Here is a 26,541-nt window from a genome sequence, read left to right on the forward strand (position 1 = left end):
ACGCTCCGCCTGGCCCGGAAGCAGTGCTGACTTGGTACACGCGAGCTGCGGCATGGCTGCTCACCGCTCCGGCCCGCTCAAGCAGCAAAATAAAGCCCACAAAGGCGGGCGGCATCGGGGTCGTGGGTCTGCCCAGCGGGACGGCAAGGGTGAGAAGATAGGGTAGGAGGAGGAAGGGCTGTTTAGCCAACATTGATTTTTTCTGTATTCCCAGACTGAGCTTCTGTTTGCGGCGTGGGCCCCATGCGAAAGGCCCTTTCTTAGATGGGCGGAGAGGGAATGCTTTTCTTGACCTTCTTCTGATACCGGGCACAACAGCTCTTTCTGATCTGCCCTCCAGGCCGTCTAGCACCGAAAACCCTAAGCAAGAAGGTGAGAAAAGAGCTCAGCAGAGTAGACCAGAGGCATCGCGCCAGCCAGCTCCGAAAGCAGAAGAAGGAGGCGGTGAGAGGAGGGGGGTTGGGAAATGGTGCAGCTTCTCAACCGTTCTAGGTGGGCAATGCCTCGAACTAGAAAATGTGACCCAGGGAAGGGGCTAGGGACAGAGAATAACCCTAGAGCACATGTCGGGCTTTCAGGTCTGTACTCACTAGAGCATTCTTTGCTTCGGTCAGAACTGCCACCCCGCTGGCATACAAGAGAGATATTCGTTGCATGATGGAGGCAGGTGGGCATTTGTACTGTTGAAAATGCAATACTGGAATGAAGCACTGAGACATTGAGATGTTTGCTGATCCTTTCTATTCTCAGGTTCTGGCAGAGAAAAGACAGCTGGGCAGCAAGGATGGCCCTCCTCATCAGGTACTGGTGGTGCCCCTGCACAATAGGATTTCCCTGCCAGAGGCCTTTCGGCTGCTTCAGGATAGGGACAGTGGAATAGTACATTTGAATGAACTGGGAAGTAGCCATAGCTTTATGCTGCTGTGTCCTCGCTTGAAACATCGATGGTTTTTCACATCTGCAAGGCCAGGTTAGAGTATACAACAATATTTTCTATCATTATGTTTGAGTTAGAGGTAATTTTTTTGTGTGTATAATGTGCTGATGCCAACCACCTATTTATTACTTTGTCGTCTATCTCCAGGGGATCTGCACACTGTGTTAGACATGGCTAAAGTAGCTGATACCATCCTGTTCCTCCTTGACCCACTAGAAGGCTGGGATAGCACTGGGAATTACTGCCTTTCCTGCCTCTTTGCTCAAGGACTTCCCACCTATAGTAAGTGAATTGGAGTATTGGAGGCCAGGGAAGGAAGTAAATTAGCATTTACCTGGGCACCTATAATTTGTTAGGCACTGTGATGAGTTATTTTTAGCTGGTGGGGGAGTATACATGTACGGATTAAACTTGGTTCATTGTTTACAAGTTATCAGTCAAAGTGCCTTTTTATTTCTGGGCTGTCCTTTGTCCAAAGAAAGAAGATGAAGTTTGATTTCACTGAAATTCCTTTAGGTTACTCAAGTATTAGGTTTCCTAGTGATCTCTGGGCTTACAACTGAGCTGTTAGGTTGTGAACTACAGAGAGATTTTCATGTAGTAAATCAATATGTCACGAAAACCTTTCTCTTTTGCTTACAGCACTAGCTGTCCAGGGTATTTCTGGCCTCCCACTGAAAAAACAAATAGATGCCAGAAAGAAACTAAGTAAAGCTATGGAGAAACGCTTTCCGGATGACAAACTCTTCTTGTTAGACACTCAACAGGAGGCAGGGATGCTGCTAAGGCAGTTGGCTAACCAGAAGCAACGGCATCTTGCTTTTCGAGATCGACGAGCCTACCTTTTTGCCCATGCTGCTGATTTTGTGCCTAATGAAGAGAATAATTTGGTGGGCACCTTGAAAATTTCAGGCTATGTTCGTGGGCAGACTCTGAATGTAAATAGCTTGCTGCATATCACTGGACATGGCGATTTCCAAATGAAACAGATAGATGCCCCCCTGGACCCTTTCCCTTTAAATCCTAGAGTAATTAAATCCCAGAAGGACCCAGGCATGGAAATGGAGGTAAGGCTGATATTTTTAAAACCATGTATTGTAGATTTCATACATAAATTGGTGAAGGATGGAAATTTAAAATTCAGAGAAGGTAGTCTGTACACTTAGGCCAATGAGGGAACTGCTAGTTCAAAGTAAGGCAACAGTCAACTACAAATATGTTGATGAATCACATATTTATACAGCACTTTCTAGGTACCCTGCACTGCAGTTGGCTCTGAGTTTATAGAAGATACAAAAAGATATGGTCACTTTCTTCAAATAACTTAATTGAGTCAGAAAAAATGGCAAGCCCGCGTGAAGTAAAGTTTGAGATAGTATATGGTGAAGGCACAGACAGACCTGCTGTGGAAGGTAAGAAAGTAGACTAGTAAGCTTCACAGAAGAGATCCGACTTAAGCTAGGTATTGAGAAGGATGAATGTGACTTACTAGTTGAAGAGGGATGAAAGAATGTCCTAGAAGATAGAGATAATATGAACTGAGGCACATTGATGGATCAAAGGGTTTTTTTAAACTTTGAAGAAATCAGGCTGGCATAGTGGCTCACATCTTATAATCCTAGCACTTTGGGAGGTCAAGGCAAGAGGATTGCTTAAAGCTAGGAGTTCTGTGTTGTTTTTTTTTTTTTTTTTTTTTTGAGTCAAGAATCTCGCTCTCTCGCCTGGGCTGGAGTGCTATGGCATTAGCCTAGCTCACAGCAACCTCAAACTCCTGGGCTCAAGCAATCCGCCTGCCTCAGCCTCCTGAGTAGCTAGGACTGCCTGGCTAATTTTTTTCTGCTTTTAGTAGAGACAGGGTCTTGTTCTTGTTCAAGGATGGTCTTGAACTGACCTCAAGTGATCCCCCAACTTCGGCCCCCCTAGAAGCCAGGAGTTCAAAACCAGCCTGAGCAACACAGTGAGACCCTGCCTCTACAAAAAAGAAAAATTAGCCAGGCGTGTTTACCTGTAGTCCCAACTACTTGAGAGGCTAGGGCAGGAGGATACCTTGAGCCCAGGAATTCAAGACCAGCCTGGGCAACATAGTGAGACACTGTCTCTGCAAAAAAAATTTAAAAAAATTAGCTGGGTGTGGTGGCACACAACTGTAGTCCCAGCTACTTGGGAGGCTGAGGCAGGAGGATTGCTTGAGCCCAGGAGTTAGAGGCTGCAGTGAGCTGTGATAAGACTAGTGTACTCCAGCCTGGGTGACAAGCAAGACTCAATTCTCCTTGAAAAAAACAAAAAAACAGGTATAGAGCCTTAAAATTAGGAAATGGTCATTTGGCAAATTTTGGGTTGTTTCATTCATCATTTACATGAAAACTTATATTTCTGATCTTTCCGGTTACTGTTTTTAGATTTTTGGTAATGTTTGACTAACCATCCCCTGCTTTTGGTTTTGAGATTTGTGATACAGATGCTGTTGCTGATATGGAAGAAGACCTTAAGGTCCTAATGAAGGCAGACCCTGATAGACAGGAATCCTTGCAAACGGAGGCTATCCCAGATCCAATGGAGGGGGAGCAAACCTGGCCCACTGAGGAGGAGCTGAGTGAAGCAAATGGTTGGTATCAGCAAACTTGTTTATAATTCATGCAAACTAGAACTGTGGATTTTGTCTAGCTTCTCACAATGAGGGACCCTTATAGGGTGGAGTAGGATGAGGATGTAGTTGAAGGTGTGTCACTCACTTCTTACCCCCAAATGCTGTCTGTTTACACTAAGCAAACATTGGATACAGCTTTGCTCCACTTCTCAAAATTACTTGTGTTATTGTTTTATAAGGAACAGATTAACAATTTTGGATTCACTGCAGGGTTTATTTAGCCATGTAAATATTGCTAGTTGTGAGGCAGCTGAATTAAATTTGGAAGCAGTCTGTTCTACTCAGTGTCTGCTAGAGATTTCCCTGTTGATAGCAATATCTAGTGTGTTGCCTAAGTGAGAATAACCAGAGTGATAGGGGAAAGGAGTTATATGATTTTCTTAATTTGTTTGGGCTTTTTACAGTGAAGGAAAGCTCCAAGGTGGTAAAGAAGGTCCCCAAAGGAACATCCAGCTACCAAGCTGAATGGATTTTGGATGAGGATGGCGAAAGTGGTGGAGAAGGAGATGAATATGATGTTGCAGAACATGAGGATTTTATGGAAGAGGAATCTCAGGTAAGGAAACAGGCCCTTAGGCCACTTCTGTGTACAGCTCCAAATGCAAGTCAAAGTGCAACTCCTGATCTTAAGGGGTGTGTGTGGTCAATTTCTTAAGAATGACTCTGTAGTTGCCGGGGATGAGATTTTTGTTTTAAAACTTAGTCTCTCTCAGAATTTATATTCATTGGGAATAGATATCTAATAAAATTATTTTATTATTAGCTTAATGGCCTTTGGGATAGAGACAACTGTGGCTTTCTTCTGAAATAACTGTAATTCTACAGGATGAAAGTAGTGAAGAGGAAGAAGAGGAGGAATGTGAAACTATGACTATAGGGGAGTCTGTGCGTGATGATCTGTATGATGAGAAAGTAGATGAAGAAGCTGAGGAAAAAATGTTGGAGAAATATAAACAAGAAAGACTGGAAGAGATGTTTCCAGATGAAGTGGACACCCCGCGTGACATGGCTGCTAGAATTCGGTTAGTCAACAAGTCTAAATTCAATCAATAAGTTTTTATTTAAAACTTAATTGGCTCAGAACTATGTCAGTGTGATACAAAAGAAGAAAAACACATCGTTCATGCTCCTGCAGGGCTAACATTTTATATCAGAAAGCAAGACATACATAGAGGAAATAGTAATATGCAATCAAGTTCTAGGCTATGGTTCAGACTAATGTCATAGGACTTTAAGGAAGGAGTAATACTAAGGTTAATTAGAAAATACTTTTATAGTAGCTAATATTCAATTGAAGTATATAAAGTTTGGAAGTTTTGAGGGGTTTGGGTGGAACAGCAAAAGTAAAAGCATGAAGATGTAAATGATCATGTCTGCTCTAGAGATGGGTCTGACTAAAGCCAGAGAGTTCATGTTGGATATTAGAGAAGTAAGGCTATTACCAAGGCTCTTGTTTGTCAGGTTAAAGAGCCACTCCAGGCCGGGCGCTGTGGCTCACGCCTGTAATCCTAGCTCTTGGGAGGCCGAGGCGGGCGGATTGCTCAAGGTCAGGAGTTCAAAACCAGCCTGAGCAAGAGCGAGACCCCGTCTCTACTATAAATAGAAAGAAATTAATTGGCCAACTGATATATATATAAAAAATTAGCCGGGCATGGTGGCGCATGCCTGTAGTCCCAGCTACCCGGGAGGCTGAGGCAGAAGGATCACTCGAGCCCAGGAGTTTGAGGTTGCTGTGAGCTAGGCTGACGCCACGGCACTCACTCTAGCCTAGGCAAGAAAGCGAGACTCTGTCTCAAAAAAAAAAAAAAAAACAAAAAAAAAAAATAAAGAGCCACTCCATGTCAGGCAACAGAGAGCCACTGTAAATACTTTGTCAGTAGAAGCTTGGGTTTGGTTCTCATATACTTGTTACAAGTTAATTTGGAGTTGGGTCTTGGTTTAAGCTGTTAGGTTATTTTCAGAGATAGTAATTAGAGTTCTTTTAAGGTAGAGCTGTAGCCATTTTAGAAGTGACTTGAGTCTATGTAGCACCATATAAATCTCACTTAAGTTTTCCTTAAAATCTTCTATATTCTAGATTTCAGAAATACAGAGGCCTCAAGAGTTTCCGGACATCTCCATGGGATCCTAAGGAAAACCTTCCTCCAGATTACGCTCGGATCTTTCAGTTTCAGAACTTTACTAATACTAGGAAAAGCATCTTTAAAGAGATTGAGGAAAAAGAGGTTGAAGGAGCTGAGGTATCTACCTTCCCTTCCCTTGTCCATCCTGTAATTTGCTTTTGTTTGTCAGTGTATTCCCTACTTTATTCCTTTTCTTGGCATAAGAATGAGGTACCTTACTTTGTCTTGTGCTACCCTTAGATGAATTAGGGGAGGCACTGAGTCATCTATAAGAGTGATATTGGGGGCTGGGCGTGGTGGCTCACGCCTGTAATCCTAGCACTTTGGGAGGCCGAGGCGGGCGGATTGCTTAAGGTCAGGAGTTCGAAACCAGCCTGAGTGAGACCTCGTCTCTACCAAAAATAGAAATAAATTAATTGACCAACTAAAAATATATATACAAAAAATTAGCCGGGCATGGTGGCGCATGCCTGTAGTCCCAGCTACTCGGGAGGCTGAGGCAGTAGGATCGCTGAGCCCCGGAGATTGAGGTTGCTGTGAGCCAGGCTGACGTCACAGCACTCACTCTAGCGTGGGCAACAAAGTGAGACTCTGTCTCAAAAAAAAAAAAAAGAGTGATATTGGGAACAAATAGGTATCAAAGATATTAAGTGAAAAAGTTGAATATGGGTACTTGAAGCATCTTAAAGGGCAAGGGTTGGCTTTAAAAAGGTAATCTGAGAGACTTTTAATACTTTCAGCATTGGAGAAATGCTTCATCATTATTGGGACTTTGAAGGGTAACCTCATGACTGTTTTCTGCTTTCTCATGGCAGGTTGGCTGGTATGTCACACTTCATATTTCTGAAGTCCCAGTCTCAGTGGTTGAATACTTCAGGCAAGGAGCACCCTTGATTGCATTTTCTTTACTACCTCATGAACAGAAGGTGAATTATTGTCTTGGGAAATTAAAAAACTTTCCAACCCATTCTGTCTTCCAAGTCTAAAATTCTGTTCATGTGACTGATATTTTGCTCATTGGGATATGAAAATTCTGCCTGTATTATTAGGAATCAGAATAACAGAGAAGTCAATGATGGTTTTACCCAAAATGTCTGAACCTGTCTGAAGCATCTCAGTGATGCAGTCCCCGTGTGGTTCTGAGACTTCTCTAAGTATGTTTTTCAGATGAGATTTTGAACAAGGGTTGGCAGGCTTAAAAATAAAGGTTTATGCCAAGGTGCAGATTTCTCTTCTCTTGGTGGGCAGTAGTTGTGTACGTTGAGGGGTATGTGACAGGTCTTTGGGTCAGTGTGGGGAAGGATTGAAGATGGGGTTTGAATCAATATTGTTTTGAGGTGTGTGGTGAGTGAATGACTTGAAGGCGACTGATTTTTGTAGCAGATGTTGAGCTCTTTTATGTTAGATGTGGGAAGGTAAGCTAGCACAGAAGGGTGCATGAAAGCTCTGATCAGCCTAAGTTTGACTTGAATGACAGCCTTTAGTAGAGGTAAAAGATGAATCTGTGTTCCATCATCTGCACTTCACCACTAATTAAACATTATCAGTTCTTAGAGTGAATCTGAATCTGCTAGTTTGGTTTGTCTTCTTTCAGGTTAGGCTGTTGTGTTCCTAAACTACAAAGTTTTTTTTCTTTGCTTGGTTCTCAGATGTCAGTTTTGAATATGGTGGTGAGACGGGACCCTGGCAACATTGAACCTGTGAAAGCCAAAGAGGAGCTGATCTTCCACTGTGGATTCAGGCGCTTCCGAGCCTCACCTTTATTCTCTCAGCATACTGCAGGTTAGCAGTGGGGAAGCTTCTGGGTTTTTGTCCATCTTACTGTCTTTTAGGAATTGTGACTTTGGGGAGGGGTGCAGAATACACAGTTTCAAACTCTTAGATCTCTGGGTTAGATTTTTAACACTCAGGCTTAGGCGCCAATGATGCCTTTATTCAAAATGTCTGAACCTGTCTGAAGCATCCCAGTGATGCAAACTCTGTATGGTGCTGAGGCTTTTCTGCCTTGAGTATTTGTGTCAGAGTAGGTTTTGAATAGGAGTTGGCCGCTTTATAAAACAGGTGTGTTAAAGTGTGAAAATCTTGGTATCTAGTGTGCCAAGGGCACTGTAGGTGAAGGGAAGGCATTGGATGTTACCCATAGTTGGGTAAAGCAGAGAGGTATGGGGTTCTGAGATGTTCAGAGACTAGATGACAGTTTGGAGAATGGTGACTCAGGACACTTTTGTGGCAAAAATGATTGTACTCCTACATATTAGGAGTAGGAAGATGTGTCGCCCACTAACTTGAGGGCTTCTGAGCATCATCTTAGTTCACTCAGCTTTCAGTAATGGCAGAAGGAAGATGATGAAGGTATAGTATCAATGGTGTTCTGGATAATTTTTATTCTCACAAACCATGGTGTCTAAATGAATGATTAATTTTTCTTTCCCATAAAATATTTTTCTATAATTTTAGTATTTTAAAAAGGGTGAAGGTTACATTGAAGGTACAAGTAGTCAAGGTAGTCTTCAAAAGATCGAGGGTTAGGAAACTATGACCTTTGGGCCAAATCTGTCCCCTACTGCTTATTTTTTTTTTTTTTTGAGACAGAGTCTCACTTTGTTGCCTAGGCTAGAGTGAGTGCCATGGCGTCAGCCTAGCTCACAGCAACCTCAATCTCCTGGCTCAAGCAATCCTTCTGCCTCAGCCTCCCAAGTAGCTGGGACTACAGGCATGTGCCACCATGCCCGGCTAATTTTTATATATATATATTATATATATATATATATAATATATATATATTAGTTGGCCAATTAATTTCTTTCTATTTATAGTAGAGACGGGGTCTCGCTCTTGCTCAGGCTGGTTTGGAACTCCTGACCTTGAGCAATCCGCCCGCCTCCGCCTCCCAGAGAGCTAGGATTACAGGCGTGAGCCACCACACCCGGCTTTTTTTTTTTTTTTTAATGTATTGCTATGGTTCCCAACATGGCCTGGTACCAGTGTGTGCATCACTGTTTGAGCTTGCTCCCCTCCTCCCACCACCCCCCTTCCCTCCTGGAAAAATTGTCTTCCGTGAAATTTAGGAAGGTGTGGGGGCACTGCAGGGCAGGAGGTGAGTGCCAGGTGGGCCAGCAAGCAAAGCTTCATTTGTATTTATAGCTGCTCTGTTCCCCATCACTCTATCACTGCCTGAGTTCCCCTCCCCTCTGTCCGTGGAAAAATTGTCTTCCATGAAACTAGTCCGTGTGGCCGAAAAGATTGGGGACTGCTGATATATTGTCTATGGCTGCTTTTATGCTAAAGTAGCACAGTTGAGTAGTTGGGACAGAAACTGTATGGCTGCAAAGCCTAAAGTATTTACTGTTTGGCCCTTTACAGAAAATGTTTGATAATTTGTGCTCAAGACTAAGTTGTTGATTGAGCAAAGTTGTTGCCCAGGCTAGAGTGCTGTGGCGTTAGCCTAGCTCACAGCAACCTCAAACTCCTGGGCTGAAGCAATCCTTCTGCTTCAGCCTCCCGAGTAGCTGGGACTACAGGCATGTACCACCATGCCGCGCTAATTTTTTCTATGTATTTTTAGTTGGCCAATTAATTTCTTTCTATTTTTAGTAGAGACAGGGTCTCGCTCTTGCTCAGGCTGGTTTTGAACTCCTGACCTTGAACAATCCACCTGCCTTGGCCTCCCAGAGTGCTAGTGGAGAACTTTTTCAAACCCCAAATTTAGTCCAAACTCTAAGATTGTGCCTTCAGATAAAAGTTACTGGTAGGAGTAGCTTAGTATCTTTATTTGTATTGAGACAGGAAACATTTTTGAGAACTAATGGGGTAGAGAAACACAAGGTGCTTTAGGTTTAAGAGTTGCAATAGTAGCCTTTTACAGACCTCTGGATTATGTACGGTTTTTCAAAATGTTTTTGGTTTTTATTTTTTAACTCTTGTCATGGCAGCGGACAAACATAAATTTCAGAGATTCCTGACTGCTGATGTGGCACTAGTGGTGACAGTATATGCGCCAATCACTTTTCCTCCTGCATCTGTGCTGCTTTTCAAGCAGAAAAGTAATGGTAAGTTGAGTTCACAGAGGTGAACAGTCCTATAGGTCCTTATAGGATTAACACTGTTGTCTCTTCTGTATTTAGATTTGAGAGCCAAATGGTACAGAGAAGGTAATGATGGTTTTCAAAATATAGTAAGTCTTCACTTAACCTCATCAACAGGTTCTGGAAAACCGCAACTTTAAGCAAAATGACATAGGGTAGGTCCTCAGTTGTTAACATCCTTTCTTTATAATATTGATGAGGAAAAACATTGGTTTTATTATATATCATTTTACTTAAAGTTGAAGTTTCCAAGAACCTATTGATGAGGTTGAAGATTTACTGTTTATCAATCTTAGTGTCACGGTGGGTCTTGGGCAGGGGTGACAAACTGGGTTTTAGCTTGCTTGCAAATCTTAGCTAATCAGTAGACGCTGCCCAGAGTGCTATATTTAGGATAGATTTTGGGGACAGCCTTAGCAGGAATGCCATTTAGTTATCTTTGCCATGAACCCAAGAGGGCAGCATAGTGTAATATTGCTTTAAGGTTTTTCCAAGAAAATCTTGCATAGGTCTTTTTTTTTTTTTTTTTTTTTTTTGAGACAGAGTCTCGCCTTGTTGCCCAGGCTACAGTGAGTGCTGTGGCGGCAGCCTAGTTCACAGCAACCTCAAACTCCTGGGCTCAAGCAATCCTTCTGCCTCAGCCTCCCGAGTAGCTGGGACTACAGGCATGTGCCACCATGCCCGGCTAATTTTTTCTATATATATTAGTTGGCCGATTAATTTCTTTCTATTTATAGTAGAGACAGGGTCTCACTCTTGCTCAGGCTGGTTTCGAACTCCTGACCTTGAGCAATCCGCCCGCCTTGGCCTCCTAGAGCGCTAGGATTACAGGCGTGAGCCACCTCGCCCGGCCTTGCATAGGTCGTTTTTTTTGTTTGTTTTTTTTTTTTTGAGACGGAGTCTCGCTTTGTTGCCCAGGCTAGAATGAGTGCTGTGGCATCAGCCTAGCTCACAGCAACCTCAAACTCCTGGGCTCAAGTGATCCTCCTGCCTCAGCCTCCCAAGTAGCTGGGACTACAGGCATGCGCCACCATGCCCTGCTAATTTTTTCTCTATATATTAGTTGGCCAGTTAATTTCTATTTATAGTAGAGATGGGTCTCGCTCTTGCTCAGGCTGGTTTCAAACTCCTGACCTCGAGCAATCTGCCCTCCTTAGCCTCCCAGATTGCTAGGATTATAGGCATGAGCCACCGTGCCCGGCCCCTTGCATAGGTCTTTAAATGGACTGGAGCAATAAATGAAAGCTTTGACCTATAGACTCTTGAACAGACTCCTGCTTTGCTTTTGCCCCTTAGGAATGCACAACCTCATTGCTACAGGCCATCTGTTGTCAGTGGATCCAGATAGAATGGTCATCAAGAGAGTTGTTCTGAGCGGTCATCCTTTCAAAATTTTTACTAAGATGGCAGTGGTACGTTATATGTTCTTCAATAGAGGTAGGTATGAAGGAGAATGGGTTCTGACTGCCTTTGTGGTATGAAGGTTGGGTTTATATTTTGTGGGTAAATGTTTCATCTTGGTCTTTTACATGTTCTATTCTAAGAGGATGTGCTGTGGTTTAAACCAGTGGAACTGAGAACAAAGTGGGGCCGCAGAGGACACATCAAGGAGCCTTTAGGTAAGAGAGTGTGGGATTTGGGACCTTGTCTAGATTTCTCAGTGTTAATTAAATGACTTTTGGGTTGGAAGTCACTGTTTTAAAATTTCCTACTTTTAAATTGACCAACTTGCTCTGTTTTCTTTCTAGGTACCCATGGCCACATGAAGTGCAGCTTTGATGGGAAGCTAAAATCTCAGGACACAGTACTGATGAACCTCTATAAACGAGTTTTCCCCAAATGGACTTATGATCCATATGTACCAGAACCAGTACCTTGGGTGAAAAGTGAGATTTCTTCAGTAGTGCCTGAAGTGGGCATGGAGTGATAGATTTAAATTCTGTCTTGCTGGTGCCAGTTAGCATTCTAGGGATGGGAGCCTACAGGCTGTGATTAGGCAAAGTTTGTTTTCTACTTTAGCCTATCAGACTGCTGCCCCATTTGCAAAAGACTTTGCTTGACCTTGACACCATGTCTCAGTGAAGTATGGAAGTTTTTCTACTACTTAGTCCAAAAAACTGTTAAATCTTAAACTGAAATATGCACTCTCCATTAAACATTTGAAAACTTTTAAGAGAGAAAGATGGAAAGTTGACAGTGACAAGGAAACAAAATGTTCAAGTATCTACAGACACTGAATCTTTTCCTTTTGCATAAATTAAACAGACACAGATTGGAAAGGAGCTGGGTTTTCAGCCTGCTTTACCCAGGTTAGGGAGGTTAAGTCTACATTTCCACCACTCAGCACAATACAAATGTTCTTTACTTCTGAGGATACTGTTTGAAAATGCTCAGACAGCACAGCAGCTACTGCAACACCAGCTGTAGGTTCAATGAGTAGTTTCATCCTCTCCCACACCAGCTGGGTTGCATACTGTTGGTACAGAGGGGAATGAGAATTAGTGAAATGGGAGAAGGGGAGTTGCATTGGCTTAATTATAAAAGGCCACAAGAAGATATACCCAGTTTGAATTTTCTTACTGCTATATGTGTGTGCCTGTCAAGGCTTTTCTTTCATCCTAACTGCTTCTATTGGCAAGAGAGTTGTCATGATACATCTAGGATACCCTCCCACATGTCATGAAGTCACTTAGCCAAGTTACCAGGGGTCAGTTGCTACTCATAACAGAAGATTCTTTTGCCCAAGGAGTTGTACCATTCTTTTGTTATTTCTTTTCCTGTTGGAGCCTTACCTTAATTTCATCCTCTGTGACAGTGAAGACATCATCTACAAGGTCCCTTATAATAGGCCAGGTGTTAAAGCCAATGCTGGATTTGACACCGTCTGCTATGGTTTCTGGAGGATATGGGTTGGGGGTCAGTTCCCCTTTCAGTTTGGATTGGTAGCAGTCATCTGCATTCAAGGGCTCAGCAGCATATACCTTTACACTAGGTCTCAGGGCCTGGGAAGAGGAATATTAAGACACGTTACAACAAACCACAGTATTGCATGTCTAAAATAAAATAGGCAGAACAGGTAATACACTTCTGCCCAAGTAAAAGCCTTCCATTTGATGGATATAATGAAAATACGACCTTAAAGCACTTTATAAATAAACTATATCTAATACTGGCCTTCAGTTCTGTGGATCACATCTGGTCCTACTGGTTATTTGGGAAAAGGGTAGCCCCTGGAGTGGATAGTAGATTGGTGAGATGTAATTCAGGGACAGGACTGTGAAGGTGTCACTCATTATATCTGCTTTTGTTCTATAAAGTTATGGATTAAGGAGAAAATAGTGAGGCAGAGAAGGACCTTCTATCTCAAGTGCCAGGGGATAAGGAGAAGGAAGGAATGATAATCTGGGGTGAATGTTCAACAAGTATCCACAATGCCCCATGATGTAAAACAAATCCTCTGTGTGAAGCAGAGAGTCCTCCAGGAGCTATTTTCTCACCTTAACTGTAATTGCTATTCCAGCAACCATTCCTCCTCCCCCTACAGGTACCACCAGTGCATCCACCAAGGGAACCTTTAGTGAAAAGAAAATAAAGTGTAAACAGGCCTATTAATAAGCAGTTTTATATGTACATGTAATTAAATCTAGAGCCAGACAGCTTTACCAGTATCTAAACAGGAAGAACTAGGCTGTTTTACCTGGTTTAGCACTTCTAGGGCAATTGTTCCTTGCCCAGCTATCACTGCAGGCTCCTGGTTGGGATGTACCATGATGCCTTCTGTTTCTTCCATAATTCTCTTTGTAACATTTTCTCTGGACTGAAAGTACATTAATTTACCTTACTTGATTTGCATTTAATAAAGTTCCCAACAAATTAGATTCAGTGTTTAACTATTGACAATCTACTTTTTTTCAGACTTTGTTCAAGCACTGGGGATATTGCAGTGAACAAACAGTCCTTGCCCTCAAGGGGTTATATCATATGATGGAGAGGGGTGGGATATAAGTAAATATATGATATATCTAAGTGCTATGGAGAAAAATGAAAGAATTTATTTTATGTAGGGTGGACAGGAACAGCCTCTGGTAAAGTGACATTTTAACCAATTTGAACAAGTACTGTGGATCTCCGGAATACTCCAGGGAGAGGGTAATAACAAGTGCAAAGACTACAGAGTAGGAGTGCTTGACCTTTCTGAGGAACTGCTAAGAAGGTAGTGTGGCTGGCATGGAGTGTTTAGGGGAGAGAAATAGGAGATGTTAGACAGGAATGGGCCGATTCCTCAGGTCTTACATGACTGTAAAAGACTTTGATTTCCACTGTATAAGAGGGGAACTCATTCTGGAAAATTCTGAGTTGACAATAGACAAGTTCTAACTTACTAAATGAATAGCTCTGGTTGCTCTCTTGAAAACACTAGTGGTGCAAGGGTGAAAGCAGACAGATCACTTAGGCTACTGAATGTAGGTAAGAATTGATGTTGGTTTGAATCAGTGGTAATGGTAAAGGCAGAAGTAGTTGGATTATGGAAATATTTTGAAAGTAGGACCGAGATGTGGGGTGTGAGAAGGTTACCAGAGATGACTGACTTCTTTTGCTTGAGCAACTGGAAGGATAAAAGCTGCCATTTATTAAGATGAGGAAGACTGGAAGGGGAATAAAATAAAGAGTTTGGTTTTTGACATGGTGAGTTAGATACCTCTTAACACAGCCAAATGTGAAAGTCAGGTAATCATTGGATATATAAGTCTGGTGTTAAGGGGTGAGGTTATGATTAGAGTTGTTAGCCTACAGATGATATCTTAAATGAGACTAATGAGATCACCTGAGTGAATATAGATAAAAGGTTGAGTATGCTAAGATTGAAAAATAAAGGAAACTGAGAAGGAGCAGCCAATTAGGTAGAAAGAGCACTTGGTCAAATTAAAGCTATTACAGTGGTTCTGAACACTGCTCGTGTTCTTACCTCGTCACTCTGTTCACTGTATACTAAAGATGCTCCATAGGCTTGTATTGCTAGTTTTTTACAGTTGGGAGCTGTTTGGGGCACCACAATATAAGCAGGAATCCCTAGGAGGGGAAAACATGTTTAGTTAGTATAAGTCAGAATTTAGGATAGAAACTTACGTTCATTTTGCTTATAATCAGGGACTCCTTTGGAAATTTACTTTCCACAGCTATCACCACTGAAATTAAGGACACTTTGCACTCCTTTCTGATGATCTAACCAGTACCCTGAGAAATTAATCAAGTACCTTCCAATTTGGCAGCGTATGTGAGAGCCTGTCCATGGTTTCCACTGCTATGAGTAACAACAGCTTTTGGCTTCCCTTCTAAAGTGGCAGGAACCAAGCCTCTGATGGCATTAAGGGCACCACGAATCTGGAAAAGAGGGATGCTAAAATCATGTATTTGATTTAAATGTTTCTTTTTGAAAAGCAAGGAGCTTTTCTAGATTTTCTCTAACAGTGCACATCCAGCCTGTCACTAGATCTTATTGATTCTATCTCCTAAATATCTCATGCGCATCCTTTTTGTCACTACCTTGTGAGGCCTCATTTCTTCTTCTTTTTTATTTTTGAGACAGAGTCTTACTCTTGCCCAGGCTAGAGTGCTGTGGCATAAGCCTAAACTGGGCTCAAGCAGTCCTGCCTCAGCCTCCCGAGTAGATGGGACTACAGGCATGCGCCACCATACCCGGCTAACTTTTTCTATATATATTTTTAGTTGGCCAATTAATTTCTATTTTTTTTTTGAGACAGAGTCTCGCTTTGTTGTCCAGGCTAGAGTGAGTGCCGTGGCGTCAGCCTAGCTCACAGCAACCTCAAACTCCTGGGCTTGAGTGATCCTTCTGCCTCAGCCTCCCGAGTAGCTGGGACTACAGGCATGCGCCACCATGCCCGGCTAATTTTTTTATATATATATCAGTTGGCCAATTAATTTCTTTCTATTTATAGTAGAGATGGGGTCTCGCTCTTGCTCAGGCTGGTTTTGAACTCCTGACCTTGAGCAATCCGCCTGCCTCGGCCTCCCAATAGCTAGGATTACAGGTGTGAGCCACAGCGCCCGGCCTAATTTCTATTTTTTTTAGTAGAGACAGAGTCTTGCTCTTGCTCAGGCTGGTTTCAAACTCCTGACCTCGAGCAATCTGCCTGTCTCAGCCTCCCAGAGTGCTAGGATTACAGGCGTGAGCCACCACGCCCGGTCCTCATTTCTTCTATTATCAAACCTCACCTGATCCCTCCCCAAGGATCAATTTCATAAAATGTTTCCGCTACAATATGAAAGTGATCTTTTAAAAATGCAAACCCAGCTTTGTGCAGTGGCAATATCATAGCCAATGAGGTTTATCTGAGGCATGATCATTGCTAATTAAAAACTTTTCCCAATGCAAGTTCCATGACAACTTGCAATATGGTCAACATTGACAATATTTGGCGGTCCTTATGGGGAATTAATTAAAAAATTAAATTAATTAAAAAATAAAGGGAAAAAAATAAAAATGCAAACCCAGCCAGGTGTGGTGGCTCATCACTATAGTCCCAGCATTTTGGGAGGCTGAGGCTGGAGGATCTCTTGAGCTCAGGAGTTTGAGACCAGTCTGGGCAATATAGTGAGACCCTGTCTCTACAAAAAATAAAAAAATGACCTGGGCATGGTAGCGTGCCTGTAGTCCTAGCTACTTGGGAGGCTGAGGCAGGAGGATCACTTCAGTCCAGGTTTGGACATTGGATCATAGCTCACAGCAGTGAGCTATGATCATGCCACTGCACTGCAGCCTGGGTGACAGAGACCCTGTCTCAACAACAAAAACAAAAACAAAAAGCCCAATCATCTCTTAACATTTTTTTAATAAGACAAAGTACACGTTCCTTATAAGCTGTAGCTTTTCTAAAACACATCTATTACCTTTATCCCTTGTAGCCATCCTAAATTATTTATAGTTTCCCTTCTACCAGGTTAGCTCACACTCCTGTACCTTTGAACATGCTGGCACATTTATCTGTATGTAGTTCTTTCCCCTACTCCCTATACTCATCCTGTAAAAATTTGGATCAAACATCACCTGGTTCAACTTCCTTGATTTCCCAGGCAAAATTAGTCACTTCATTCGCTGTTATTCCATGGCACCTTGTTTGTATCTTTTTAAAGACATTTATCATTGATCTATTTGTTGACCAGCCTGTCTTTCCCTGAAGTATGGGTAAAGGGCAAGGCCTACCATATCTAATAGCGTTACTGAAAATAAGTGAAGAGTAAATCATGGTAGAAGCAAATGGTAAAAGTGAAGGGAGGATTTTTTTTTTTTTAAATTATAAAAGCTCTCAGTTAATGTGTGTGGGGAAAAGGTAGATTCTTAAAGTCCTAAAGCTACTATAGTTAACAGATACTAATACTGCTAGGCACAGTGCTAAATGCAATTTTCAGACTTTTACCTGGAATGATCTTAAAGCCTAACTAAGGGTAATAAGTTAACACACAGAGGTCTATCTTTATGCTTAATAAAGGCACAGGCATATTTTGTAGAAAAGGATCTTATTATATGGGGGTTTAGCTAGGGTTTAGATCTTTTGTGTTCATAATGTGTCAACATTTAGCAACTTGACACAATTGAATGCTTAAACTTGGGTTATATACAGTGTGACCAACACTTCCCCTTTTGCCTGCAACAGCCCAGGTATCTCAGTTTAGTCATTACAAGTGCCCCCTATGATTCTCAAATATGTCCTAATTTGGATAATTAGTGTTCTAGTTTGGACAATAATTTATATATAACACAGTCACACATCACTTAACAATGGGATACATTCTGAGAAATGTGTCATTAGGTGATTTTGTCATCATACAAACATAGTGTACTTACACAAGGCTAGATGGTATAACCTACTACATACCTAGGCTATATAGTATAGCCTATTGCTCCTAGGCTTCAAACCTGTACAGTATGTCACTGTATTAGTATGCAGGCAATTATAACATAATGGTTAAGTATTTGTGTATCTAAACATAGAAAAGGTACAGTAAAAGTATGGTATTATTATGGGACTAGTCCCTAGGGACTACTGTCATATGTGGACTGTTGTTGACATATTATGCAACATATGACATTATATATATATATATATATATTTTTTTTTTTTTTTTGAGACAGAGTCTCGCTTTGTTGCCTAGGCTAGAGTGAGTGCCGTGGCATCAGCCTAGCTCACAGCAACCTCAAACTCCTGAGCTCAAGCAATCCTCCTGCCTCAGCCTCCCGAGTAGCTGGGACTACAGGCATGCGCCACCATGCCCGGCTAATTTTTTCTATATATATTAGTTGGCCAATTAATTTCTTTCTATTTATAGTAGAGACGGGGGTCTCGCTCTTGTTCAGGCTAGTTTCGAACTCCTGACCTTGAGCAATCCGCCCGCCTCAGCCTCCCAGAGAGCTAGGATTACAGGCGTGAGCCACTGCACCCGGCCGACATTATATATATTATATATAAATTACTTGGATAATAAATTGTATGACCTTAATTATAAGGAATTTTTAGATTGCATGAAAGTGGCTTATCAGTACAATAATGCAAGGTAACCAGGACTTGAAAATTTCTGCAACCTTTTTTTCAACTATAAAAAGGCATTATTTACTTCAACCTACCTCACTGGTGAGTTAGGTAGAATTTAAATGTATATATGAAAGGGATTTGAAAATATATGTAATATACTAAGAAAAGGGATTGTTACCTTAAAAGATCCAGTTTTCTGAAAGAGTTCACATTTGAAGAAAAGATTGCGCCCCGTTACTTGATTCAAAATGGAGCTTGTTAGCACTGGTGTGAGGTGGATAAAATCTCGAATGTTAATGTGAGCTTTTTCAACATCAGCAAAGGAGATGCAGTACTGAGCACACATAGTTCTGAAACCCAGGAATAAGAAAGCAAAGTGTAAGACAGTATGTTTATTGCAAAGATTTTGAAAATGCATAACACAACTAACTCCATTACTAACTAACTCCATTACAGGACTCCATTACATTACTAACTCCATTAACAGGACTAACTCCATTACTAGAGTGCCAGAATTTCTGTATAGAAGGGAATTGTCTTGAAGCTGAACGAAGTTTTTCTGGTGAAGTTTTGTAGGAAGTAACTGATGGTGATTATGAAAGGCTAACGTCTGCTCCCCACCCATACCACCCATCTCTTGGCATATCCACTGGTCTCCACTTTGCTTTTCATCATTGTTGTGAAGCTGCTTGAATGAACTGGGTTCAAAATTTGCTATAAATTTTTATTAAAAAAATTTTTTTTTGAGACAGAGACTCGCTCTCTTGCCTGGGCTACAGTGCTGCGGCATCAGCTGAGGTCACAGCAACTTCAAACTCCTGGGCTCACGCAATCCTCTTGCTTCAGCCTCCCAAGTAGCTGGGACTACAGGCATGCGCCACCATGCCCAGCTAATTTTTTCTACATATTTTTAGTTGTCCAGCTAATTTCTTTCTAGTTTTTAGTGGAGACAGGGTCTCATTCTTGCTCAGGCTGGTCTCCAACTCCTGAGCTCAAATGGTCCTCCTGCCTTGGCCTCCCAGAGTGCTAAGATTACAGGTGTGAGCCACTGCACCTGGCCTATCTAAAAAATGTTAAGAAATTAAGAAATTAATAAAGAAAATTAGCTACAATTCTATCATTTTTATGTGTTCATTTTCTGTTTCCTTCTGTGTTTCAATATAGATACATTACATAACACTTAAAAGCAAACATTTTGTTTACTCCTACTTCATTCGGCTCAGTTTCTTCAAAGTTTTTATTGTATTTTTTAATAATTGTATTAAGCTTCCATTTTCCACTATTTGTACTATAGTATTTAACCATGAAATTTCTGTTTTTCCTTATTACAAAAACAATCCATGTCCAATAGAAACAATTACAAAACCAATCTATATTCAATAGAAAAACAATTTAATCTGAGAATACAGAGATGCAAAAAGCATGAAAATAACCACTAAACCTTCCTACCCAAAGACAATTTGCTATCTAGGCTCTGGTGGTTTCTCTTGCCAGGCATATATATATACAGAGAGAGAGAGAGACCTTTTTTTTTTATAGGTTTGGTAGCTTGCTCTTGTGTGACAATATTATGAATATATATGAATGTTATCAATAAGTAAATTTTTTTTTTTTGAGACAGAGTCTCGCTTTGTTGTCCAGGCTAGAGTGAGTGCCGTGGCGTCAGCCTAGCTCACAGCAACCTCAAACTCCTGGGCTTGAGTGATCCTTCTGCCTCAGCCTCCCGAGTAGCTGGGACTACAGGCATGTGCCACCATGCCCGGCTAATTTTTTTATATATATATATCAGTTGGCCAATTAATTTCTTTCTATTTATAGTAGAGACGGGGTCTCGCTCTTGCTCAGGCTGGTTTTGAACTCCTGACCTTGAGCAATCCGCCCGCCTCGGCCTCCCAAGAGCTAGGATTATAGGCGTGAGCCACAGCGCCCGGCCTCAATAAGTACATTTATGCAGCTTTTTTTTTTTCTTTTAAGAGATAGGGTCTTGCTAAGTTGCCTACGCTGGTCTCAAACTCCTGGCCTCAAGTGACCCTTCAGCCTCAGCCTCCTGAATAGCTGGGATTACAGGGGCAAGCCACTGTCCCCAGGTGGGCAACTTTTAAAACGGCTTAATAGTATTTCTTTTACAAAAATACCATAAGTTAGCTGGGGGCAGTGGTGTGTGCCTGCAGTTCCAGGTACTTGGGAGGCTGAGCTACTTGGGATTGCTTGAGCCCAGGAGTTTGAGGCTGTAGTGTGATATGATCATGCCTGTGAATAGCCACTGCACTGTAGCTTGGGCAAAATAGTAAGACTGTTTTTAAAAGGAAAAAAAGCCTCAATTTTGACTTAACATAGCTCTAATGAACATTTAGATATCCTTTTGTGCTTGTTGGCTGTAATGAGTAATGTAATGAACAATCTTGTTGCAGATCTTTGTGCACCTCTGTTCGTCCTTAGGGTAGATTCCACCAAACAGCATTTTGTATCAAAATGCAACTACTCTTTTAAGACATTTGATACTCACTGCCAAACATCTCCAGAAGGGTTGTAGATTACATCAATTTGTACTCCCAACAACATTTTCTAAGGAATGCCCATTTTCCTTCATCCTTCCCGTACCTTTTTATTTTTCTTGAGATAGGATCTCCCTGTGTCACCCAGCTGGCGTGCAGTGGCATGATCATATCTCACTGTAACTTAGAACTCCTGGGCTTAAGTGATCCTTCCACCTCAGCCTTCTGAGTAACCAGGACTACAGGCTCACGCCACCATGTCCAGCTAATTTTTAACATTTTTTGTAGAAATGGGTCTCACTATATTGCCCAGGCTAATCTTGAAATCCGGGCCTCAAATGATCCTTCTGCCTCATCCTCCCAATGCACTGAGATTACAGGCGTGAGCCACCATGCTCAGCTATACCTGTATCATTTTTATCTGTCAATTAAATATGTCTAGTAGTTTTAATTTAATTACTAGTGATTAAACATTTTTTTCTGTATATTGGCCACTTGTCCTTTTGTGAATCTTTAACACATCACTTACTGACTGAATCATCTTTTTCCTCTGAAATTCCAAAATTTTTAATTTTTTTTTGAAATTCCAAATTTATCAAAAATTAAATTTCTGTTAATGCCTAGAACCTTTGTATTTTGCTCCATTTATCAAACTGCTAATTCCTTTTCCAATTATGCAATGTATAAAGTTCTCCTTTTCTAAAATCTGTTGGCTTTTCTCATACATCAATTCTTTTTTTCTCTATATATTAGTTGGCCAATTAATTTCTTTCTATTTATAGTAGAGACGGTGTTTCGCTCTTGATCAGGCTGGTCTCGAACTCCTGAGCTCAAAGGATCCTCCTGCCTCGGCCTCCCAGAGTGCTAGGATTACAGGTGTGAGCCACCATGCCCAGCCTTCATACATCAATTCTTCCAAGTGAATTTAGAATTCCTTTATCAAGGTTGCCAGAAATTCCACTGTAAAATATATAAATGAATTGGGGCATAACTGACTTTTAAAAATATTGAGTTTTCCCATGAATATGGTGTCTTTCAATTTAGCAGTCTTTTTGTTCTAGATTTCTCAGTGAAGTTTTCATAGTTTCCATTTGCGTCTTTTATATATCTGATTAAATTTATTCCTAATATATATTTTTGTTGCTTTTGAGATAAAGTATTTTATTTGTTAGATTTTTTTTTCCTTTCTTTTCTTTTGAGATAGGGCCTTGCTATATTGCTCAGTCTGGTCTTGAACTCCTAGGCTCAAGTGATAGTCCCATCTCAGCCTCTGGAGTAGCTGGGACTACATGTGGACACCCCCACACCTAGCTAATAGTCATTAGGTTCTAAGGTTAACTGATGATGTATATGAAAGCTAATAATTTTTGTATATTTATCATGTAATAGGACACTATTAGATTATCTTGTTAGATCTAATAATTTTATAGTTGATTTTCTTCACCCTTTTAAAGAAAACAATCATGCTATCTGCAAATAAATATAATTTGTCTTTACCTTATAAGCATACCTCTAATAACTTTTTTAGTGACTTCACAGTAATTGGTTTATGTGGATTTAGCATGTCATCTTAAATTAATTTCAGTAATTTATATTTTTGGTAAAATCATTTCAAATTTATTAGTAAAAAGTACATATTACTATTTCTACATAAACTTCATCTCTGTGACTTGTTCATTCACTCAGCAAACATTGAGCACCTTCTATCAGGGGTCCTCAAACTTTTTAAACAGAGGGCCAGTTCACTGTCCCTTAGACTGTTCGAGAGTGTGCACTGTGGGCCTGGGACTAGTTGGCTGCTAAGCAGGACAGGCAGTCGCAGCAAAAACACCTGGAAGGGGCGGATAAATGTGCCCGCATGTGGTCCGCGGGCCGTAGTTTGAGGACGCCTGTATTAGATTCTGTTTGGACTGGGGATATGGCGTTAGAAATATTGACTTGTCCCTGCCCTTATGAAGCTTATAATCTAGTGGAAGACATGTAATAATGTAAAAATAAGTATTTATTTACAAATTTTAGTAGGTGCTATTAGGGAAGTATGTTATGATAGGGTACTGTTATGCTTTGCATATGGTTTATTTGTTCCCATCAAAACTCATGTTGAAATTTGATCCCCAATGTGGTGGTGTTGAGAGGTGGAGCTTAGTGGGAGGTATTTGGGTATGGGGGTAGATGCCTCATGAATGCTTTGGTGCTGTTCTGGAGGAATTGAGTTCTCCCTCTGGTGAGACTGGATTAGTTCCTTGAAAGAGCTGGGTTGTTAGGAAGCCAGGATACCCCTGTCTTCACACATATCCAAGTATCTACTTCCCCCTGTGACTTCTGCCAAGTTGTGACATAGCAGGAAAGCCCTTGCCAGAAGCCAGGGCCATGCCCTTGAATTTCCCAGCCTACAGAACCATGAGCTAAGTAAACCTCTTTTCTTCATAAATTACCCAGTCTCAGGTATTCTTCTTCTTCTTCTTCTTCTTTTTTTTTTTTTTTTTGAGACAAGGCCTCACTCTGTCACCCAGGCTGGAGTGCAGTGGCACAATCATAGCATGCTGCAGCCTCAAACTCCCTGGGTTCAGGTAATCCTCCTATTTTAGCCTCTGGAGTAGCTGGGACTACAGGCATGCATAACCATGCCTGACCAATTTTAAAAACTTTTTTGTAGAGAGAGGGTCTCCCTATGTTGCTCAGTCTGGTCTTGAACACCTGGCCTCAAGCGATCCTCTCACCTTGGCCTCTCAAAGCACTGGGATTACAGGTGTAAGCCACTGTGCCTGGCCTCAGGTATTCTTTTATAGCAACAGTAAATGGACTAAGTAAGACAGGTAATATAATGGGAGACCTTTATTTAGATCAGGGAAACAGGTTAGGGGCCTCTATGGAGAAGTAAAATTTAAGTTATGACCCATAAGTTTAATGGGTTTTAGCCAGGCAGAGTAGAGGGAAAAGTGTTTCAGGTAGTGGGAATAGAATGTGTGATGGCTTTAAGGAGGTTAAGAGCTACATATATTCTTGGAACTAAAAGGTGGCTAATGTATCTGAAAACAGTGATCAAAGGGGAGTATGATAAGAGATAAGAACAGTGAAGTTGGCAGGGCTCAGATCATGTGGGACTATGATTCATGAATTTTTTTCTTAGTATAATGGAATGCCACTGAATAATTTTGAGCAGGTAAATGACATGTTAGAATCCATATATTTAGAAAATCATTCTGGCTACATTGTGGTAAATGAAAAGAAGGGGACAAGAGTGAAATCAGGGTGTTCCAGTTAAGAGGTGTTGCAGTTGTCTACATGAAGGATAAAGGGGCTTAGATTGCAAAAGTAGAAATAGAAAAAAATAGTCATTTATGACATATTTTGGAAAAACAAACCCAATTAAAAAATGGGCAAGGGACTTGAATAGAAATTTCTCCAAAGATAAACAAATGGCTAACAAGCACATGAAAAAATGCTCAACGTCACTAATCATTAGGGAAATACAAATCAAAACCACAATGCGATACTATCTCATAACCTTTAGGATGGCTACATCAAAAACAAAACAAAACAACCCAGAAAATAACAAGTGTTGACAAAGATGTGGAGAAACTGGAACCTTTTTTTCCTGTTACTGGGAATGTAAAATGGTGCATGTGTTATGGTAAACAGTATGGTGGTTCCTAAAAAAATTAAACACAGAATTTTCATATGATTCAACAATTCCACTCCTAGTAGACCCAAAAGAATTGAAAGCAGGGTCTCAAAAGAGATATTTGTACACCCATGTTGACAGCTGCACTATTCACGGTAACTAAAAGGTGCAAACTACCCAAGTGTCCATTGATGAATAACGATACATAATGTGATATATATATATGCAATGGAATATTACTCAGCCTTAAAAAGGAGGAAATTCTGACACATGCTATAACATGTAGGAAAGTTGAGGACATTATGCTAAGTGAAATAAACCAGTCACAAAAAGACAAATACTGCATGATTCTACTTATAGAAGGTACCTAGAGTAGTCAAATTTATAGATAGAAAGTAGAAGAGTGGTTGCCAGGGAATGGGGAGTTATTTAATGGGTATAGCATTTTGGAGACTGGTTGCACAACAATGTGAATACACTTAACACTACTGAACCATACACTTAAAAATGGTAAATTTTTTGGGTGTTGGGCAAGTGGGAGGGGGAGGAGGAGATGGGTATATACATACATAATGAGTGCGATGCCCACCATCTGGGGGATGGACAGGCTTGAAGATCTGACTTGAGAGGGGAGGGAAGAAAGGGCAATATATGTAATCTTAACATTTGTATCCCCATAATATGAAATAAAAATAAATGGTAACTTTTATGTGTATTAAAAAAAAAACACTAAAAAAAGATACATTTCAGAGGTTGTGGTTAATTAGGTCTCTTGGTTGCAAGTGACAGAACCCCAGTTTGAACTAGTTTAGGCATAAAGAATCCAATGAAGAGTTGAACAAACCATGGGAAATGCGGGAATATGGAGCTTCAGGAATAATTGGAACCAGGGATTTGAGAGCTTCCAGGACTCTCAGTTTCTCACCTCTGCTGCTTTCTGCACATCCGCTTCTTTTTCATTGCAGACCAGCTGGTTCCATATGGCAGGATACATGGCTGCTGACAGCTCCTGTGTTTTACATTTTATGGCTTCCATACTGGAGAGGAACTTTCTTTCTTTCTCAGTTTCAGTTCAAAAAATTCTGGGTAAGGACTCTGGCCTATCTTGGCCCGGAACCAATAGCCAAGGGTGTGAGGCCATTTAAAATAATACTATATGACAGTCAGAAATATTTACAGAAACATGAAACAAGCAGAATGAGATCTATAACACAATTATCAATTATGTACATTTAAAACAGACATACATAAAACAATACTATATATTATTCAAAGATACATGTATATTGAAAAACATATATCAAACACATTAGAGTCACTAAGGAAGGAGGGAAGGAACATGAGTAGAAAGCGAAATAAAGAGAAAAAAGAAAAATGATAAAGGCCTTGTTGATGATAGTGTGAACAAACTAGAATGACTGGCTCAACTCTCTGCACCTGAGGGGGAAAAAAGCATCAGAGAAAGGATAGAGGAAAGAAAGAAGAAAAAAGGAAAAGAGAAAGAGAAAAAGAGAAAGTACTTCTGAGTGGGAGTAAGGGGCAGTTTTCAAGTGAAAAGGAAGAGGAGAATGCTGGGGAAATGATTCCATAAATGTTCATTGTAGAAATAGATGGGACATCCTCATATGGGAGATAGAGGTGTCAAAAATAACTCCTGGGTTTTGATTTAGATGGTGGTACAATTTATAGAGATTTAACGCTGGCAAGAAACAAATATTTGAGGGAAAAGTAAGATATTTGATAAGCTAAGTTTGAACTGCTTATGAGACATTCAAGAGGATGTCCTTTTCTTCATTGACTTGTCAGAAATATGTCTATTTTAGTATCTATTAAATTTCTGAAGAATTAGCACTTTAGTTCATTTATCAAGCACAGTCCTTTTTTCCTTATTAATTTTTTATTTTATCCTTATTCTTCCTTCTATTTTCCTCCTATTCTTCATTCTTCCTCCTGTTACATTTTTCTAGCTTTGTGAATGCTTAGCTTATTAATTTTCACTTTTTTTAAGCAATAAAAGAATTTAAGGCTACAAATGCTAGTCTTTTCTGTCTTGATCAGTTATTTAAAATTGGCATTAAAA

General features: G+C 40.7%; 2 protein-coding genes and 3 non-coding genes across 7 annotated transcripts in view; 4 read left to right on the forward strand and 1 right to left on the reverse strand.

The window, feature by feature from the left end:
• On the forward strand, positions 1–13,670 carry TSR1 (TSR1 ribosome maturation factor). Its single transcript, XM_012740653.3, has 15 exons — positions 1–149; positions 341–444; positions 751–970; positions 1,085–1,219; positions 1,580–2,004; positions 3,383–3,542; positions 3,989–4,140; positions 4,410–4,606; positions 5,662–5,824; positions 6,523–6,633; positions 7,357–7,489; positions 9,640–9,756; positions 11,089–11,229; positions 11,337–11,411; positions 11,541–13,670. The coding sequence occupies exons 1-15, from the start codon at positions 53–55 to the stop codon at positions 11,717–11,719; spliced, it is 2,409 nt and encodes an 802-aa protein (XP_012596107.1). The 5' UTR covers positions 1–52; the 3' UTR covers positions 11,720–13,670.
• LOC142862339 (small nucleolar RNA SNORD91 family) lies at positions 6,769–6,863 on the forward strand. Its single transcript, XR_012913402.1, has one exon. It is a non-coding gene; the product is annotated as a small nucleolar RNA SNORD91 family (small nucleolar RNA).
• On the forward strand, positions 7,619–7,713 carry LOC142862340 (small nucleolar RNA SNORD91 family). The gene has a single exon (XR_012913403.1). It is a non-coding gene; the product is annotated as a small nucleolar RNA SNORD91 family (small nucleolar RNA).
• The window catches only part of SRR (serine racemase), a 17,695-nt gene continuing 3,203 nt past the window's right edge, over positions 12,050–26,541 (reverse strand). The window contains exons 2-9 of one of the 3 annotated variants that reach the window (XM_012740663.3): positions 25,387–25,470; positions 18,520–18,691; positions 15,048–15,174; positions 14,759–14,862; positions 13,490–13,609; positions 13,290–13,364; positions 12,585–12,794; positions 12,050–12,265 (exon numbers count right to left, since the gene is read on the reverse strand). In XM_012740663.3, the coding sequence (XP_012596117.1) occupies positions 12,050–12,265; positions 12,585–12,794; positions 13,290–13,364; positions 13,490–13,609; positions 14,759–14,862; positions 15,048–15,174; positions 18,520–18,691; positions 25,387–25,421 (1,059 nt within the window). In that variant the 5' untranslated portion in view covers positions 25,422–25,470. Of the gene's footprint in view, positions 12,266–12,584; positions 12,795–13,289; positions 13,365–13,489; positions 13,610–14,758; positions 14,863–15,047; positions 15,175–18,519; positions 18,692–25,386; positions 25,614–26,541 lie in introns of all 3 variants that reach the window. The other 2 variants (XM_012740661.3, XM_012740664.3) reach the window with 2 other exon arrangements.
• Positions 16,104–16,245, forward strand: LOC142862223 (U4 spliceosomal RNA). The gene has a single exon (XR_012913306.1). It is a non-coding gene; the product is annotated as a U4 spliceosomal RNA (small nuclear RNA).

Source organism: Microcebus murinus, chromosome 18 (genome assembly GCF_040939455.1).
Source record: "Microcebus murinus isolate Inina chromosome 18, M.murinus_Inina_mat1.0, whole genome shotgun sequence".
NCBI lineage: Eukaryota > Metazoa > Chordata > Mammalia > Primates > Cheirogaleidae > Microcebus > Microcebus murinus.